Source organism: Schistosoma haematobium, chromosome ZW (genome assembly GCF_000699445.3).
Source record: "Schistosoma haematobium chromosome ZW, whole genome shotgun sequence".
NCBI lineage: Eukaryota > Metazoa > Platyhelminthes > Trematoda > Strigeidida > Schistosomatidae > Schistosoma > Schistosoma haematobium.
The window spans coordinates 18,198,965-18,218,196 of NC_067195.1; the positions used below are offsets into that span (position 1 = coordinate 18,198,965).

Here is a 19,232-nt window from a genome sequence, read left to right on the forward strand (position 1 = left end):
CTTATTCAAAAATTTATCCTTAACTTTCTTACTTGACAATAAAATCACTAAGGAGTCCCATATTAGAATGAAATATCTGTCTATTGGTTGCATCTTTCAATAGAATCTCAGATGATGTTACTCAATGACAGATATCATCTAAAAATCCCCACAAAACCCCCGCCCACATCAAAAGATGACAAATTTCTTGAATTCTTTATGCGTTTTTGTCTACTTTCTTTTAAGAATTCTCACCTAAAATAATGATTGTATTTTTCTGTTATTCAGCGATTCAATGAATCAATTGATGATTATTCTTTATTCGAAATGAAAAACAAACCAACTAGACAAAATAAGAAATGTCATAGAAATGTAAATTCACTCTAATCAATATTTGTGTTCTTTTTTTCATTTCGGTTGAAATCTGAATAAAATAATCATAATTCTGAAAAATACATAAATGGGGTTTTACAATTTGATAAATAACAATAATCGGTCATGATTCGGATCGATTTATTGAAAATGATTTTACTTATGAAATAGGCATTAACAAACAGAACTATTAAATAAATCAACCTAACATTGAAATGTTTAATTATTAGATTGAGGTATACCATAAATCTTTTTTAAATCATATCACTTGCTGTATATTGAAGAGAATGATTTAGTATATTTCGACCTGGATGGTACCTACAGTGACTACATAATTCTTTTTATCAATATTGTTAACAATAGTTAATAAAGATCAAGTCGATTGTATTGCTTGTTGTAAATGATAAATTTAGTTAGACGAGTGTAGGTATTTATCATATATATATAGTTTTCTAAATCTGATTAATTCTATGTTGCCTTCAACGTGCCTTTTTCTCAAACTAGATCATTAATCCTTATGATCCAAGAAATGTGGAAACGTTGCATAAATTTCTTGAAATTTACAAAGATGAAGCTGAACGATTTGATACAGTTTTAATGGATACTACTGAAGAATTGGAACAAGTTCGTACACAAATTGAGACATTAGAAAAAGAAGTTCGTGATATAGAATTAAAGCAAGATGAACATTTAGCCAGGTATTTGTCAACGTTTCAACATTTTGATTATCTGTATACATTTTTATGAGGCATGTTCTGTTGATGTTGTCCTAAAGAATCATATAAACTTTAGGTCTGGACCATCAAGCTCAGTGAATACAGTGTCCCCAAAGATATTCACTAGATCATTAACCTTCAAGTATACGGTTTGCAAGAAAAGTAAAATACTCATTTATTCACAAGTAAATTATATTTGCTTATGGGAATAATTAAAGCTAAATGTCTTATTCATTCGGGTTTGTTATTTAGATGTATTTAGAGCTCCATCTAGAATTTTTGCTCAAACTCAAGACTAACACTGAACCATTATTAATTAGAACAATAATTTGCGACAACTATCTGCTCTTAAAAGATTACTCACTCACTTAGACTAGTTGTCCCTCGTGAAGGAGCATAGGTCGCCCATTGGAACTCTGTCCTGGGCGATCCTTTCCAGTTGTTTCCAGTTGCTATTCATTCCTTTGATATCTGCTGCCGATTCCTGGCTCAGTGTGTTCTGTGGTATTGCTCTTTTCATTTTCCCCTCAGGATTCCAAGTTAGCGTTTGCCCAGTGATGCAGTTTGGTGATATTTACAATGTATATCCTATCCACCTCCAACGTCCTTTCGTAATTCCTTCCTCAGCTGGAAGCTGATTTGTCCTCTGCCACAGTGGTATCAGACCAATGGATATTGGGTATATTGAGTAGACATTTGCTTATGAATACTTGTACATTTTTGGTGGTGGTTGTCGTAGTTCTCCCAGTTTCACCTCCCTGGAGTAGAACTACCTTGACGTTCGTATCGAAGATTATGACTTTGATATTGGTTGACAGTTGTTTTGAGTTCTGTATGTTATTCAACTGTAGGAATACCTCCCTTTCTTTAGCAATTCTTGCATTTACGTCTGAATCAGATTCTCCTTGTTCATTGATGATGCTGTCCATGTAAGTGAAAGTTTCCACCTCTTTCCGAGTTTCTCCATCAAATGTGACAGTGTTAGTGTTCTCTGTGTGTTGTTTCTTAAGTTGAAATGATCAGTTGTTAAACTATAATGAATAAATGTAGAGATTCATATTAAGAAATGAAGAGAAGTGAATCCATTTTATTTGTGTGTTGTTGTTCGTGCAAATAATTGAGGTAATAATTTAGTAGAGATAATGTAATAACTTCAATATTTCTATAACTAGTTGAAGTTGTTAGCTAATGTTGTTTCTTATAATTTTCACTTTGTGTAATCATTCGTTTAGACAGTAATTATAAGTTTCGTAAGTTGATACTCAGCTATATTGTTCAGATACATATATGTGATTAATCAATAATACGTCTTCTTTGAACTGGTCAACTAACTGTTCTAATTTCTTATTGATGAGACATCCCTAAGAAAGAACAGTTTGTTTGCCCCTAATGATGTATCACGAAACATCTTTTGATTGTGATATTATATTTACGACATTCGTATTGTTTGTAAAATGCACATAACAACCTTAATTATTATTATTAAGATGAGGGTTTATCGGAAATTGTTTGTCGGTCGCCGTCAAACCTGAAGGTCTTGTGCTAGATCTACGGTGTGGTCTTGGATGCATACAATTAATGAATCTGCTTTCATTAGTTCGACTAATGGGAGAAGTATTTTTGACATTTTAATTACCTATCATATTAGATACTATAATGCTTATTAATTAATTCTGTTTATTAGTTAGCTAGATGATTGTGAAAGATGTCCAAGTGATATTGATTACAATTACAATCAATAACTCATTTCACCTTGCATAATAATGAGTAAATTCATTAATTATTGGTTCTGAGATATTATCCAATAGCACACACACACACAAACAGAAATCTGGTTAAAATAGTCCACAATTTGTCGTATTATAAATGCTAGACAAACCGTTTCATTTTATAAATTCGTAAAACAGTGAATAGTTACTTTGTATCAACAACATTATGTACTGGGTTTCTGTTTAATGGAGTTTGGTTTAAATTAGTACTGACTGAATAATTCAGTGATTAAATGTATAACAGCGAAATGCTTTCATATTTACACTTGTCACATTATAACGACTTAATAAAAATGAGTGTAAGAATTAGAGAGATAGGTAGAAAGATAGATAAACAGATAGATGGAGTGAATGGTTGGTTGAGAGAGAGAGAGGGAGAAGTAGGTAAAAGTTATCAGCTATAGGAATTCTATCTTTTATTAAAAAAATGAATAAAAAATAATGCTTTACATAGTATGCATCTAGTTATTCTCCTTGTTCCTTATTAATCACCTTACCTCTATTATTATTACTAATGACTTTCATAGGGTTTAGGTCAATCATGAGACCACTTCATCATTAAACTCCTGTTTATTGATTCAGTTCTGGGAATTCACCTGACTAATTAAATAATAAATACGTTTTCCTGCTAAATGAAAATTTTATTTTAAGTTCCACTCAGTATTTTAGGCTCTCATCATTTCAATTGAGATCATGAACTGATCAGTGTTAGACCACCATTGGAAACCTGGGAGCACTGAATGGACGTTTCGTCCTAGTGTGGGGCTTCTCAGCAGTGCACATCCACGATCCCTCACGCAGGACTTTAAACCAGGACCTTCGGTCTTGTGAGAATGCTTAACCGCTAGACCGCTGAACCGGCATCCAAAGGTATTCATGATATTAATTAAAACTCAACAATCTCCACAACCCCATACCGATGCTTTAAATATTTGTTGTATTGTTGAACAGCACTGGATTAATGCCTTGCCATTATACCTAGTTCTGATTATTGATTTCTTTTTGGAATGCATTCAGATATCCGCTTAAATAGTTTAATGTTTGAATAATTTAATCACAGCTGGTAGGATTCAGTTTTACAACTTTTGAAATCCCTTCAGCAATAATACACATCCTATCAACGGAATTTAATAATTCAGCAGTAATCCACTTATTAAAAAAGACAAATATTTTGGAACTTTCCAAAGAATGAGATTTTGATGTGAACTTAATAGTGAAAAGTTTAAACTTAGTCTTGACTATTCATTCATTCAACTACTCATAATTTTTGGTTCAATAGTTTATTCTAAAAAGATGTTAGTTCGAGGACTTTATATGGAAAATAACAGATATTCTAATAATCAGTGTTATTACAGACAAAATATTTATAGTGAATAAAACATGTTTGTGTTTATATACCACAGCGGAAACGGACATTTGACTAGATCCTGTATGAAGTATCGTTTATCTAATATCCGAGTTGTAATCTGTTATTTCGTCCTAGTATATTAGACTTCTCTGTAGTACACATGCCTGATACCACCAGAGATCGAACTGAGGACTTTCAGGTCTCACAAGAAACGTCTAACCTTCAGACCTCTAAGTCTACATGTCTTACTGTGTATGCATCTTGGTTAACATTTTTTCCTTAGATTGCAAGCGTTTTTATGAAAGTTTATATGTTCCAGCAGACCACCTTTATCCTAAATGTATTTTGAAATGTGTATTAGATTGTGAGATTCCAATGTTTAAGGTTCATGTGTTCTAAATACTATATTCTATACACTTAATAGAATCGAAAACTAGTATGTTATATTCAGACATATTGAAGCGTGAACAATCTGAGGAGAAATAATATTAATATGCCGAAGTTAAGCAATCCATATCAAGTTGCAATGAGGTCTAATGATTTAGTTGAAATTCTTGTATGTACATCTTGAATCCTCTTAAATTTAGAATTGGTAAATGGAAGGACTTATAAATGCTTTTGGCCATTAATATTAGAGTATAATACAAAATTCATTTTAGTATTCTAGATCAGGTTACTTGGATACGTTCTGTTCAGTTTAGTTGGATAGCTAACATAATTATCAATTTCTTATGATCTTAGAACTGACTGAAAATTGCTAAGCTTTAGCTGATGTATAAAGATTAACCGTGTCAGCTAAAAATATGTTTGTTCATTTTCTCTCCCCTATTAAAGTCTTGTGAGTTACGTAACTCATCGGTTCAATACATTATCAAATATGATTCACAAAGTCATTGTTTGTTCTGGTGTAATAATTTTTTTGAACTATTAAAAAAAAGCAAGAACAGAGATGCGGGAAAGAAAATCAGAAGGTTTACATGTTTGATTATTCAGTTATTAATTTCAATGAGTTTATGGAGAGACAATTGCAAGAAAACTTTCATCTATGAAACCTATAAAATGATAATTACTACTCTGTAAGTAGGCTTCTGCTAAAATTAGTATACTATTGAGGTCCAATGCTTAACTAAGAACTTGAAAGATGAGGATTACATGGTTAAGGTCGGCTTAATAGTCATGAGTACTTCCTGAATATTGTGGCTTACATGTGTTGAAATTGGTCACAATGGTACGGATGTATTCTTTGTTATCCCATAGATTTTGAAATTCCATGTTATTATATATTTTGTATTCGAAAAATTCATTCTCCTCAAATCAAATTCCCTATTTCTAATCCTCTTTACTATCACTAATACTACAAATACTTGTACCACCCTAGTATTCATCTTTCTTTGATGATACAGTGTAGCAACTTGAACGGATGTACATGTATCCCAGGTTCTACTTTGCCTATGACTGGCTAACAAAGCCATCGGAAATGTTTTTGAAACAGCAAATGTGGCTAATCCCAGTTGAAAGATAATTAATTCTAATTATTTAGATAAATCAAATGTTAACCCACTATCGACCAGTTTAAACATCAGTTACCATCAAGGGTCTGGAATTTCTTATCGATTATTCAAAACATCTAGACTACTATTTTTTTTCTCTCCATATTTTTAGGTATAGATAAATTAGTATGATTATTCATATCTGAATGTTCGATATTTGGTTATTTTCTTGATTTAAATAATAGTAAATTAAATATAGACGTATTTTCATATCTTATTGAACATTGAGACTGTTGCAACGAGCGGTATCGGCAAACTGATACTCGCTAACCCCTCAGTCGACTACTTAAGCGGGTATACAAGAGTGAGCGAGAAAGTATATTTAGCTACCACTCTAACCCTTAGGGAATTGATCCAGTTTTAGGCCAATGAAATCCACTTGTCCTCTGGATAACTTCTGATTGCCATCGATTGATCTCCTCATTAGTCTACTTCTAATTGGTTTACCATATCAGAAACTAGATATTAGCTGGAATGATGAATGTCTAAACTGACAAATTATTGAATAGTTATTCCTAAAAATCATAAAAAAATGGTGCATTATAGTTATTATTAACGGCTTTATTCAATATAATATTTCGGTACAATATAGAACTCATTCATAAACGAAGAAATAAAGTGGTAATTTAGATGAAATTAAATTATCAATGTCATTTATCACTTTACGAGTACAATTACTACACATCAATATTAATCTCACTCGGATAAACTTTAAGCATCCCGACTATCTGTCTCTTTTCATTTAACTGTTCTCTTTTATTAACTTCTGTCATTTGCTAGTCTGATTCCATCTCAGCTGTCCGTGTATCCTTTTTTTAGATAAGTAGCGTTGATAAATTTGAGTAGCGTACTCATTAAGATTATTGATTATTCTTGTCTTAAAATGATACTTAGATCTGATTGGCCAATAATTTGGGTAAATAACAGCAACATCTAATTCAACCATTGATTTGTTTACAAAGTTGAACATTCTTTTCAAAAGATATTTTCATTTTTCCTATAAACACTCTATGTAAATACATACGTACATATTGCCCAAAGGAATATTCATATTTAGGAAAGAAATGAATTAACTAACATATTTATACCATCAGTAGAAATTATCTATTGAATTAGTTTATTCAAATGAATCAATATCGGAAGGAGCAAAATGGTCGTTTGCTTTGTTCATTCTATGACAGAGTAGAAATATATATAGTTTGATTGAATGTTTCTTGTTGTGTAGTTCCGTATACGTATGTATGTTTATCCGTGTGTTTAAGCTTTTTACATATTGAACGTTTGTCATCTTTTCTCCGGTACAATAATAAGTAAGTATACCTATACGATTATAAAATAATGGAGGAATAAAAGAAATTGAGCAGTTGATTGTGACTATGTATTCGTGCTTTAAGTCTTGTCCATTCTATTTAACTAGTATTAAATACACGCACAAAAAAAAGAAACAGTAAAATGCTCCTATTAACTAATGAAATAACAAAGATTTTTTGTATGAAATAACTGTATCGTTGTAGGCACAGCTATTTAACCATTAGAATAACACATATAATCAAATAATGTTATTTTCAGTCAAGTCTTCATCAGCTATGTATGTAAGAAAAGAATTTGGACTAATCAAGACAGTTTATGAGCCAGTGATAACAATAAAACAAAGGATTACATAAGTAATCTTAATAAGTACGAAGTACAAACTAATTTTAAAACGATAAGTGTATTGTTAGTGATAGGGATAATATGTTGACATAGGTGGTAGGTTAGTGCTTTAAAAAAATAAACTTTCTAAAATAATAGTTGAAAGGAAATAATTTCTATCCAAAGTAGGAACGACAGAGATATCATAAACGTTTTCTGAATACAAGGTCTATGGTTATCAGTTTAAAATCTATATTAGCTTCCACCATATGTAAGATAAAGTAAACGCCACTCTGAAAATTTGATGATATTTGATAAATCACTTTGAATACTTTGATTCTGTCTTGCTCATAACTACTATCCACTAAATGTGGTAAAACATATCTGTGTATGACTATTGTCAGACCCTCTGAAAACCATGGGAGGAAGTAGAACTGTCTGATTGTAAGCCCGATATAGCTTTATCTTTAGCAATTACGCATTAATGTGGAAATATCATGTACATTACGATAACTGACGTTATTGATATTTTTGAATACTTAACAGTAAATAATGTACGCAATTTTCAATCAACTTTAGTATAAACGTGATTCTTCTGCAACACTAAGAAATTTTCAGTCAAACGCAGACAGATTCTCTCCAGCAAATTGTAAAAAACCCTTCACAAATCCAAGTAACTAATCAGGTTCTTGAGTTAATGTCGAGGTTTGTTATCTCCTCCGTCTATGTAAGCCATGGTGACTAGAGTGGCTTTTTCTCAATCCCTTTTTCAATTGTTTTATTTTGCTGATGCATTCGCGGTGGTTTCTTTCTTCAATAATTGTGTTGTGTTGTTCAGTGTCCGACTTCGATACTCAAGCTTCCCATACACGAGCCCCACCATCTACTCAAGTAGGAAGACGAAGAGTGAGACGGAAGTTTTTATGGGTGAATTAATCCGTATATGTATATATTCATTTATATGTACACTCCTATCTCTTAAAGAAAATAAGCCATCGTCCCTTAGAAATGGTAGGCACTTCTTGGCCAACCATACACACTTATTTGGCCGATTGCTGATTAGCCTACAACAACAAAATGCTATGTGTATAACATTTTATATATGGACACTTTGTATAAAAAATAAGCAGAAGTATTTTAATTTTAATAGTTGAGATTATGAGTCATTTAAAGCTAGACCACCATGGAAAACCTGGAAGCTCTGGATGGCCATTTCGTCCCATTGTGGGACTCCCCACCAGTGCTCATTCACTATCCCGCCCCGTGAGATTCGAACCCAGGACCTATCAGTCTCGAAGTATTTTAGATAATGACCTGAATTTAAGATATTGTTTAAAAAAACAATATATTTCACATACCTGCTTAATGAACATCACACATCACAGTTTTTCTATGTAACAACCTCAAAGAGTTTCCCGTACTATGTATTTGTTTGTCCGCAGTCAGACATATGTTGTTATTAGTTCGTTGATGCTATTTTCTTGGAGGGTTTGTAAAAATATTGTAAACATATGTACATTATATTTGGACGATAAAAGCTTGCTCATTTTATCTTATTTTTTCTTGGATTCAATTCAGTTTTCTAGTCAACATTTGATCTTTTTTTCTTTCGGAGCCAAGCAATTAGATATGAAATTCCCTACGCCTATTGTTCAAGGTAGTTGAAATTTGATGTAATAAGCGAAATTTTTACTGTGACTTACTCAATCGGTTCATGATCTCAATCAAAAACTTAATAATCTCCACAACCCCTATACTACTCTTCTATTGTTTACAAAACAGAATAGCTTGTAATACTGCAGGTATGATACAGAAACTAATGACGTATATCGTTCCATTTCTGTAATATTCTGATGAGGACACATTAAATAAACACTGCAATAATGTCATAGATTTTAGTTACCGGTGAAAATTGTTCATTACTTTTGATTAACTGACATTTATTAGAAATATTGGATGAAATGTAGATGACGTTGAAATATAGTTTAATCATTAAATGATAGGTTTAAAGAGATTTATCCTTGGACTATTGTTGTGTTCCACTTTTGGACTCCTTTCCTATGAGAACCCTTAGTTCTAGATAGAAAAGAACGAATACCATTCGATTCTTAAGATTATCACTTTCGATTTCGACTAATTATTCACAATGTTTAACGTTGGTTATATGATCACATCGGTGATGTTTGTCTCTCGATATGGAAGACTAAATCAGTCGGAAATTCTTATTTTTAGCTCCAGAATTTCATCTCTACTCTAGTCACTAGTGAACATATGATCATTCTACCAAAAGTTGATGATCTACTCATTTCACCACTTTTAAAAATAAATCAGTAGTTTTTACTAATGATATTAAATGATAGTCTCACCATCATTTTTTACCTAGTTTCGGAAAAAACGTACCATGTTCGTCAATAAGTTTAAATTCAGGTACGTCTAGCTGACGAGTCTCAAATAGGACGAAACGTGCGTCCTAGATTCCACTGCTAGTCATCATCCACCTTTGCTAATTAATTTAAAGGTTTTTGATTTAAATCCGTTGAGTTTGTGTTTTTCTTTACTGGTTAACAATTTCAAAAACAACGGCGAACCAATGCTACTATCCAGTGTTTCCCAATTTTTAGTGGATACTTTAGATGACTTTATGTCTATGATGAAAATTAACTTGTTAGTAATAGAGAGTCTGTGAATATTACTTATATTTACAGTTCACATCATGGGCTTATATATGTCAGGCGACCATTGAAGACCAAGAAGCATTGAACAACTATTTCATCTTAGTATGAGTTTCCTCAGTAGTGTTTATCCATGACCCTATCAGGGATTGAACCAAGAACATGGTCTTCAGACAGGTCTTAACCTTTAGACCATTGAATTGGAATCTGATAGTTAGCATGTCTAACTTCAATCAGTTCGTGATATTGCACAACCATTTTTCAGTATCATTGGGTAGAGTAAATGCTTCGCGTACAATACGGTTAAAGTCCATTTGTCATGGCCTCTTATTAGAACGCTAAGAATTACCTCTTGAAAGATGGCATTAGTGAGTATATTATGTCCACTAGTTTCTAGTTTTCATTAGTTATTTGTGATAGAAAACTTCAAATTTCCTATACTATAAAGTTAAATTAATCAATCAATCATCTTTACATTTTTTCAAAATAAAAGCTTTTTTTCTTCTTTAAAGCTTACTATCCCCTTGGCGAGTATTTTCTATGTATAGTAAAACAACGAATGAAATGGATTAATATATACATATTATTTGATTGTTACTGTTTTATTGTTTACTTTTTTTCTCAATTTTGTCGATAGAGAATTAAGTGTACTTGTTGAACCAAGAGAAACAGGTCAAGTTGAAATGCTTGTTTCTTATGTGGTGAATCGTTGTGGATGGAAACCAGCTTATGATATTCGTATTTTTAACAATGATGGAACAATGAAAGTAAGTTCTTCTTTATATTATTAAAAATGAATAAGAATTTAATTACTTTTTATAACCCTTGTATCTGACTCCAGTTAAATCTCATGCCAACTGTTATCGAAATATACATGTTGTCAGTCCTCGTATATTTATACCGACTTAATTCGCGTTAGAAAATAACGGAATAAAATAAGCCAAATATGAGAATGAACTAAGAATACGTATGTTTCATACATCCATTGATCCAGACAGACAATCAGAGAAACGAAGCGAAACGAAATGAAGTAACACATGCAGCGGAGAAGGAGAGTGAGCCAATATGATTTGACCAAAAATAAGTTACAGACACGTGATGAATAGGATGAGCAGCTAACGACACATACAATCATATAAAAACAGTCAGGGTTAATAAGTAAATAATCAAGGTAAAAATATGGTTGGAGAAGAATGAATAAATTAATCTGGCCAGAAGCTAGATTAACCTTGTGTGGTTGACATAGTATCAGTCATTACAAACTATTGTTAAAAGGAGTATGTCACTTAATTAAATCTTAATTCATTAAAATTTCAAAGTTAATTTCCTTTGTTTAATTTACTTAATTGACAATAATTCATTTCATTTCCAATTATAATTTCATAATAGAAATAATGTTGACTGTGACCATCATCCAAATGATAATAATCGTTTAAAAGATATCGTTCCTCTTTTATATTGTATAATCATTGCACTCATTTTTTTAGAAGTACACTAAAAATCAATAAACTCCAGTGAAGAATACAAAAAGTAAACATATTTTGTTTGCCTTTTTCTGATAGAAAAAAGTCTAGTTGAAAGTGAACACTAACTTTGATTAAGTTGATGTTGTCACTTTCAATATGTCTGAAATTCACCCGTCCTATACTAGGATAAAATAACTGTTTAATCCTTTCAGATTTTCAATGGTATTCTAACCATGATCAGTCAGTGACGAATTAAGACAATAGGTTGGTCGATGGATAAGACGAAACTGTTAGCAATATTTCATTTACTGTATAATACTTTTAAAAAAATGGTTATATCAAGAAAAATCAACATAAGATGCATATATACCGACAGAGATTGATCAGAAGTTTTTCGTAATTATCAACAACCCTAACTAATAATCATATATTGTTCAGAGCATTTCAGTTTTCAACAGTTATCTAGTGATATCAGTTCACAGTGAAAATAATCTTCATATAGTGTTAACTGTTACTGTAGTGATGATAACCAAAAGTATTTGAGCATGAAATTATAGAACATCTCACTAAAATCTGAGAACCATATAGTAAATAGTTAATTTGCAAAATATCAATCCATCGTCTCAAACTTGACTGTTCCTTCTGCAAATATCAGTCCATTGTCTTAGATTTCATTGTTTATACATTTTCATACCAATTGCTTCCTGTTCTTGTTCTTTCCTCCTCGATCTTCTACTGAAATACATTCTATTCCCGACATCGTTATATACCACTTATGTGAATATAAGTAGCTCACACCACATTACTAGTATTTGTGTGTGTATGTGTACCCTTAAAAATCATGATCATTTATATCGTAAATGCTTCATTCATCTGGTTATAGGAGCACTGGATAACTGTTGTGTTTTGGTGTTGAATTTCTAAGCAGTGCGTAGACTAATGAACTCTCACTATACGTTCGTTGTACAATATTGCAAATTTATTAAAATCGAAATTGTACCATTGGATCGGTCGAAACTAAGTATAAACCATTAAATGAGTACTCAAGATTCTAAAGGTTAGGGCTTCACCCCCACAGATCTGAAAATCCAGAGTTCGGTCTTTGGTGGTTTCGTCAGTGAGGATTGCTAGAGATCTCTAACTGTTCCATTAATCGACAATTATTTCATCATCAATCTATAGGTAGTTTCAAATATTCAATAGTAAGCAACAAGGAATGTATGATCTGATTTCACCACTTCAATACATATCATACTGTTTACAGTTGAATAAAGGACGGTAAAGAGTAAAAAAGTACACTTGACAAGGCCAATTTACTCCTCTTACTGAAAAACCGAAAATGACCACAAACTTTATTTTTCTTAAGCGAAAAGAAAAAATAAACCCACAGTTAGATTTTGAAGGTTTTTGTAAACTTCCAATTCTTTATTATTAAAATTATCAAAAGTGTTAACTTCATCATGGCTTTTAAGTTTTGATTAATGAATTTCGACTTTTGCAACAAATCGTGTGTTTGTTTGCTTATTTACATGTTTGTATGTGTGTGTCTGCATTTCCTGATATAACCATATTGGACTTATCAGTATAGGTTTGTGGAGATTGTTGACTTGTGATTGAGATCATGAGTTGATCAATGTTAGACCACAATTGAAAACCTGGAAGCATTGGACGACCATTTCATCTTAGTATGGGACTTCCCAGAGGTGCGCACGACACCAAAGGCCTTAAGTTGGAGTCCCGCGTGCAAGATCGTGGATGTGCACTGCTTAGGAGTTCCATACTAAGACGAAACGGCCGTCCAGTGCTCCCAGATTTTGATTGGTGGTCTAATATTGATCGGTTCATGATCTTAATATTGGACTTATTAAATATATGTTTCGCATTTGAAATTCACGAAGTCCGTCTCGAATATAGTCACTAGTCAATATTTCATTATTATTGTTATCATGTCATAGTTTCTTGTATAGAGATAAAATAGTTTTTTATCTTGCCATATTTCTGTGTTTGTGTGCTGGATTGTAGAAACCAAATAGAATAAAAGAATAGTGATACTACACACTGGAAACAGTTTTTTTTAAACTCAATAAATAATATAGTGAAACAGCTTTAAACTGAAACTAGAATATGCTGGAATGCTTGACAAGATTAATTTTTTTAAAACTAAAAATAATATCAAGGTATTGTAAATCCTATGAAAACTGTCATTTTTTAAAATCCAAGTTAGATATATTTGTAATCAATCTGAAGGATAATTTCTTGACATGATTAAACCAACAGGGAAGTCACTGAATGAGGCATTAATGTTTTTTTTTCATTTAACGTTTGAATCTCTGGTAGACTATCATTTTCATCCAACTTAGGGATAATCTTTAAGGTTGACTTTCAGGTTACTATATCCTACTGTAATTTTCCAATCATCAATTATCAAATACAAAGAATTTTATACAGATTTCATTTGCAATTTATTCATCGACAAAAATTGATTTAGTAAGAGAGATGACAATAGTTAGTTTCGGGTAATTGGTTATAATAACGTAAATTCACATCACTGGTGACCATATAGATTGAATATCAACTACCATATAAAGCATAATTGTTCGACTCCATGATCTAGACTGAGCTCAAGACCGAAAAACTTCGTGTATGGCATGTTGACCTGTGAAATTTATAACTTGCTGATTGTTAATATCGTTGGGGAGATCCAGAAAATTCCTCAAAACGAAGACGAAAAGTGCTCTGAAAACGCTGAGAAACGTGTTATCCAATCAGTATTCAATAAATGTTTTGCCAGAAACATGTAGATAGTGAAAAGTCACATGTCGCGTTTCTGATTGGATGATTACTTATACTGCTACTATGTTTAGTAGCGTTCTAGAATTTTCCGGAAGTCAAAGGCCTAGGTTTTCTGTACATAAACGAACCTTGGAGTAAAGCATTTCTTGTATATTTCTCGCCTTTTCTCTTGTGCTCAAGTTGCTGTGTAGATTTAGCCTAGGGTTTAGGAAACTGAATCTAGCCACAATCCAAAGATCCATATAGATTCGAATATCTCAGTGCTAATTAATTGTAGAAAAAAGTACTTTGAATAAAGTGTTTCCTGTTGAGCATTTTCAATATTTTATAATGTTGATGAAACAGCCTTAACAAATGTAATTAATACTGTGGTAATAAACTTTCAGATAATCTCATTTATTAAAAATGATACAGAATACCTGGAATTCAGGTGATTACTTGTGGTATTGCTGAGTTTTCTAATCTAGATAATTCGGTTTTAATGCTTTCATTACCATACAGAAGAACATCATCATTGTTCATTTTTATGTAGAAATGAAGCAAGATCATCAAAACGAAATGATTTCACACTTACGCAATATTAACAGTTGAATCCACCAGTCGATCTAAGCTAGACGACCATTGAAAACCTGGAATCGTTAGACGTCTGTTTCTTCCTAGTACAGGACTCCTCAGTAGTGAAGTAACTAGAAAGTTTACCTCTGCATGAAGTAAATATGAATAATATTGTCTAGAACAATAATGAAAGCTTCTCAGTTAAACCATCTAGTTCTGCTAATTCAGCAGTTTGCGTAATACAAAATGTCATTATGATTTATATTAACAATTATATTTCATATATTAATGATTCAAAAAATGTGTTTATTAGGTGCTACAGATCTACTCTTGTATTTCAAAAACTTTAATTCATCGTTATTAATGTTACAGCCACATTCATCCATATTTTATCATTGTAGATAATATATGAAGTGCAGGGAAATGGATAAACTGTTCATGAAGGTCACATATTATGTTCTGATTGTTAAAAACTAATCCATAATGCATCGTTGAATGATATATGATCATCTATTAACTGTCATTGTTGACTGAATGCTATGTATTTATCGATTTTAGGTTAGTCGTTAACAAAACTTGGATTCTTAGTGCATTGATTAGCATAATCATCATTATAACTTTACTGATTATAAAAAAGACAAGAAAATAGGAACAACTAATCCTTGGAAATGTTATGCTGAGTATGCCTATAAATCATTGTTGATAGATTAGATATCTTTAGTGGGTTTTCTTTTTTAGCTCAACTCACCTCTTGAATAGTTTTCTGTTATAAACTAACGAGTTTTTGTCTTTTCGATTTCTAAAAACTAATTTTATTTCCATACCATCATTAGTAACGGTTTGAGTTATCCTATTGTTAACATTTAGGATTGAATTTTGATCAGTTTTTGTTTATATATATGCATGTTATGCAAAGTGTTTCAATATAATCACTTTTATCACACGTCTTACAAAACAGATGGATTGTACTTAGTGGTGAAATCCAGAATGTGCGTTACATCCTGTTTGGGACACATCAGGAACTAGATTATTGAAACCCTTACTAATAATGATGTGAACAACATACTTATTGAATAATTTGAGGCTTTCTAGACTCAGTAGCTTGATGTATTTAAGGCTTTGGCGTTCGAATCAAAAGGCACTAGATTTGAGTTTGACTACATATATCAAAACTGTGTGATGCAGGTACATCCAGCTGACAAATTTCAGAAAGGGCGGAACGGGTGTCACGGATTCGCCTGATAGCCACAGTTCAGTATTCCACTTTTATTTTGATCATTAGTTTCTAGATTTAAAATATTCTGTATATCTGAATTTCAAAATTTACAGGTTTTTATAAAAGCCTCACTTATAATTAAAGTAGAAATCAGTGATATTGTCTACAACGATAACTCGAGTTTCCCAAATAAGTGTGAATACCAGCTTAAACTTCGGGGACATCATTTTCTCAAAAGCGCATTTATTGTCAGAACTATTCCTCTGTTAGATATCTTCACGAAAGCGATTTTGTCTGCTAATCACTTGCACACATTCATTAAAAAGTTATTGAAGACCTAGTTACTGAGAGTTTCAAGGGTTACTACCGCCGTGACTCAAATATCTTCCTTCTCCTCTGCCCATCAGAGAATCGGGAGGTTATTACCTTCAGATTTATGAAATAAACATGTTAGGCTAGAAAGAGCGATATGGCAGCTGTACTGATCGTAAACATTTATGAATCAATCTAGGTAGTAACTATTCACTGTTTATGAATAGCAGCCCATAATTTACTATTCTATCGATGAACTTATCTAATTTCCCCATAATTTGCTGTAATATATGAATGTCACGTTGAAAATTTGTTGAAATTCCTGTTGTCTTAACTAACTTTATATGTAACAGTATTATTACACATCATCATGTCAGTTACACAATTGACCAGTCTAAATGTATACAAGTGTTTATGTTTATCTATAAACGAAATCAACAAACCAATTATAAATAGAATTATATGTGCAAACATGGATTCCACAGTCCGAATATACCAATAACTGAATAACAATTTCACGTTTAATATTTATAAATTATTTATAATTATTACAGATAGTTTATTATGGTATGGTTCAACAAGCTACTGGTGAAGATTGGGAAACGCGTTATATGACTTTATCGACTGCACAACCCGGTATAGGTGGTACAGTTCCACATTTAGGCGTACAACGAGTACATTTTCGTAGAGAGTAAGTACAGTTATTTTCTAAATATAAATATTATTTTGGTGTACCTATAGTTTTGTGTTGAATGTCACATCATGATCGGTGTTTCTTATTCATGTTTTCTTTTCGGTGTTGAGAAAATCGCATGATTTGTTAACGTATATATTCTAATAATTATTGGAAATCTTGGAAACTTACATTCAAATTAATCATAACCATATTCCATGCACGCTAACATCCGCTTCATTGCATAACCTTTTTGTTGCATTACTCTTTTAACTACTTGTGAGTAGCCTGGAGTATTTGCATTAATTTGCACCTACTGCTTTTTAAAAGAGAAAACTATAGCGTCAGATTGTGACGTAACTAATACACTTTAAATACGATTTCATAACTATTCCACAAAACACTCAAGGAACTAGTGATCATTCATCCTATACTAATTTGCTTGGTTTTTAAAATTGAAAACCTTAGGCTTATTTGGAAAGCTTCACCCATATTAAAACATCTGCGATTCTAGTCATAGTTCTATGTATACTAACTTGTTTAGCTAATATATTAGATACTTTTGAAAACTTTAGGGAGGAATAACTGTTTAGTCAACGAAAGAAATGAAATAAATACTCTAGATATAAATTGGTAATTAACATCATCTAAGTCACTAACTTTATTGAAAAGTTACGACCTGGCGCCGTGAGCAAAAATCAGTCTATGAAGAATAATAATCCCAAGAAAAATTCAGAAACCAGTTAGTACGAAAACGAAACTTCTTACAAAGTTCACATATCAGTCCTGAATTCGAACTTTTACGGCTTGGGTACCCACTATTAGGAGGTCACGCACAACGTCGAAGAGCCTGTTCAGTGTTCCATAGTTTCCAACGCTACCCTGCTAGAAATCAATCTGTGACGAACGCAACTTACAAGTTAAACCAATTTTCAGAAAAATTCCGGTTCAGATATACTATTAATAAAACTTAACACCTTTCAGTGACAGAAGTTAGTTTCATCTGGCAATAAAACAAAAAATCCAGGTCCATCACTAAATTTTAGCCTATACTGATATTAGCCTACTTCATGAGTCGTTTAAACGCAATTAATTAGTAATAAATGCGGTTTTTTCACTCTATTGCTTACATAACTTGTATTTTAACTCATTACATGTAAGTTGTCTATTTTCATCTTCTCTTAGTGAGCAGTGTATATTACCATAACTTAACAACAAATTTAGTTTAACAGCTGAGATTTCTGTCAAATGTAAATTTAATTAAAATCAGTAAGAAAGTACATCTAGGTATGTACTATTATTAAGTCTAATCTTTAACACTTCATAGTCTATGCATGCATGATATAAATTTTAAATCAAATATAGCTCATGTTTTGTTACACAACTCTTTTGATAATTCCATTCATTGTATATACATATATACGTATAGTCATTCTCCAGCAATCCCTATATCACGCAGTGCTATATCATCCACAAGTGTAACAACAGGCTACAATTCCAGTGGAATGACATCAACAACAACATTACCAGCATCAACAGGACACCAAATCTCTGGTGCATCTGCTACAGGAAAAAATACTCGATCATGCACTAAACTAGGTGCATTTAAACGATCTAATCGAACACCAGGAACAAATTTAAATGAAAGCGATCGTGGTGGATCTATGGATAATGAGGTAAAATTATTGATTCTTTTTCCTTAGTTTGTTTTCCTATCAATAAAATACAAAGTGATTTTTGTATTATTGAAGGAAGAGAATAAATTAAGGCGACAGATTAATTACATAATTTAGGTTCTGAATTCGTTTTAATGAAATCGTTAAGTATCTTAACCATTGCTTATGTGTTTGTGTGCGTGTGTGTGTGTGTAAGGAAGAATAGTCTAACAAAATTGACACCTCTCTTTTATCATGCATTTGTTCGTACTTTTTTAACATAAATAATTCAAGTCTTAATTACTGAAGCTGTTTAACTAAAAAGTATACCTTAACCGTGTTATTCCGTTTTACCTGATTTCTATTGAATTTTTCTTGGGAAAAACTAAATTTAATGCTTTATTTTAAATGGTGTTATATGATTTATTAATTTTGCATTACAAAGTGTGTTTGTATATGCACGTGAACCTCTGTAAGATTGCATATTGCCACTTTCTAATCCTTTACAAATCTAAGTCAGGAAG

General features: G+C 31.9%; 1 protein-coding gene across 4 annotated transcripts in view; it reads left to right on the plus strand.

Annotated features, from left to right (window-relative positions):
- The window catches only part of MS3_00002923 (uncharacterized protein), a 90,596-nt gene that overhangs the window by 55,091 nt on the left and 16,273 nt on the right, over positions 1-19,232 (plus strand). For 2 of the 4 annotated variants that reach the window (XM_051210582.1, XM_051210583.1), the window contains 3 exons: positions 856-1,049; positions 10,676-10,805; positions 16,935-17,071. In XM_051210582.1, coding sequence (XP_051070589.1) covers positions 856-1,049; positions 10,676-10,805; positions 16,935-17,071 — 461 coding nt within the window. Of the gene's footprint in view, positions 1-855; positions 1,050-10,675; positions 11,447-16,934; positions 17,072-18,482; positions 18,730-19,232 lie in introns of those variants that run through there. The other 2 variants (XM_051210581.1, XM_051210584.1) reach the window with 2 other exon arrangements.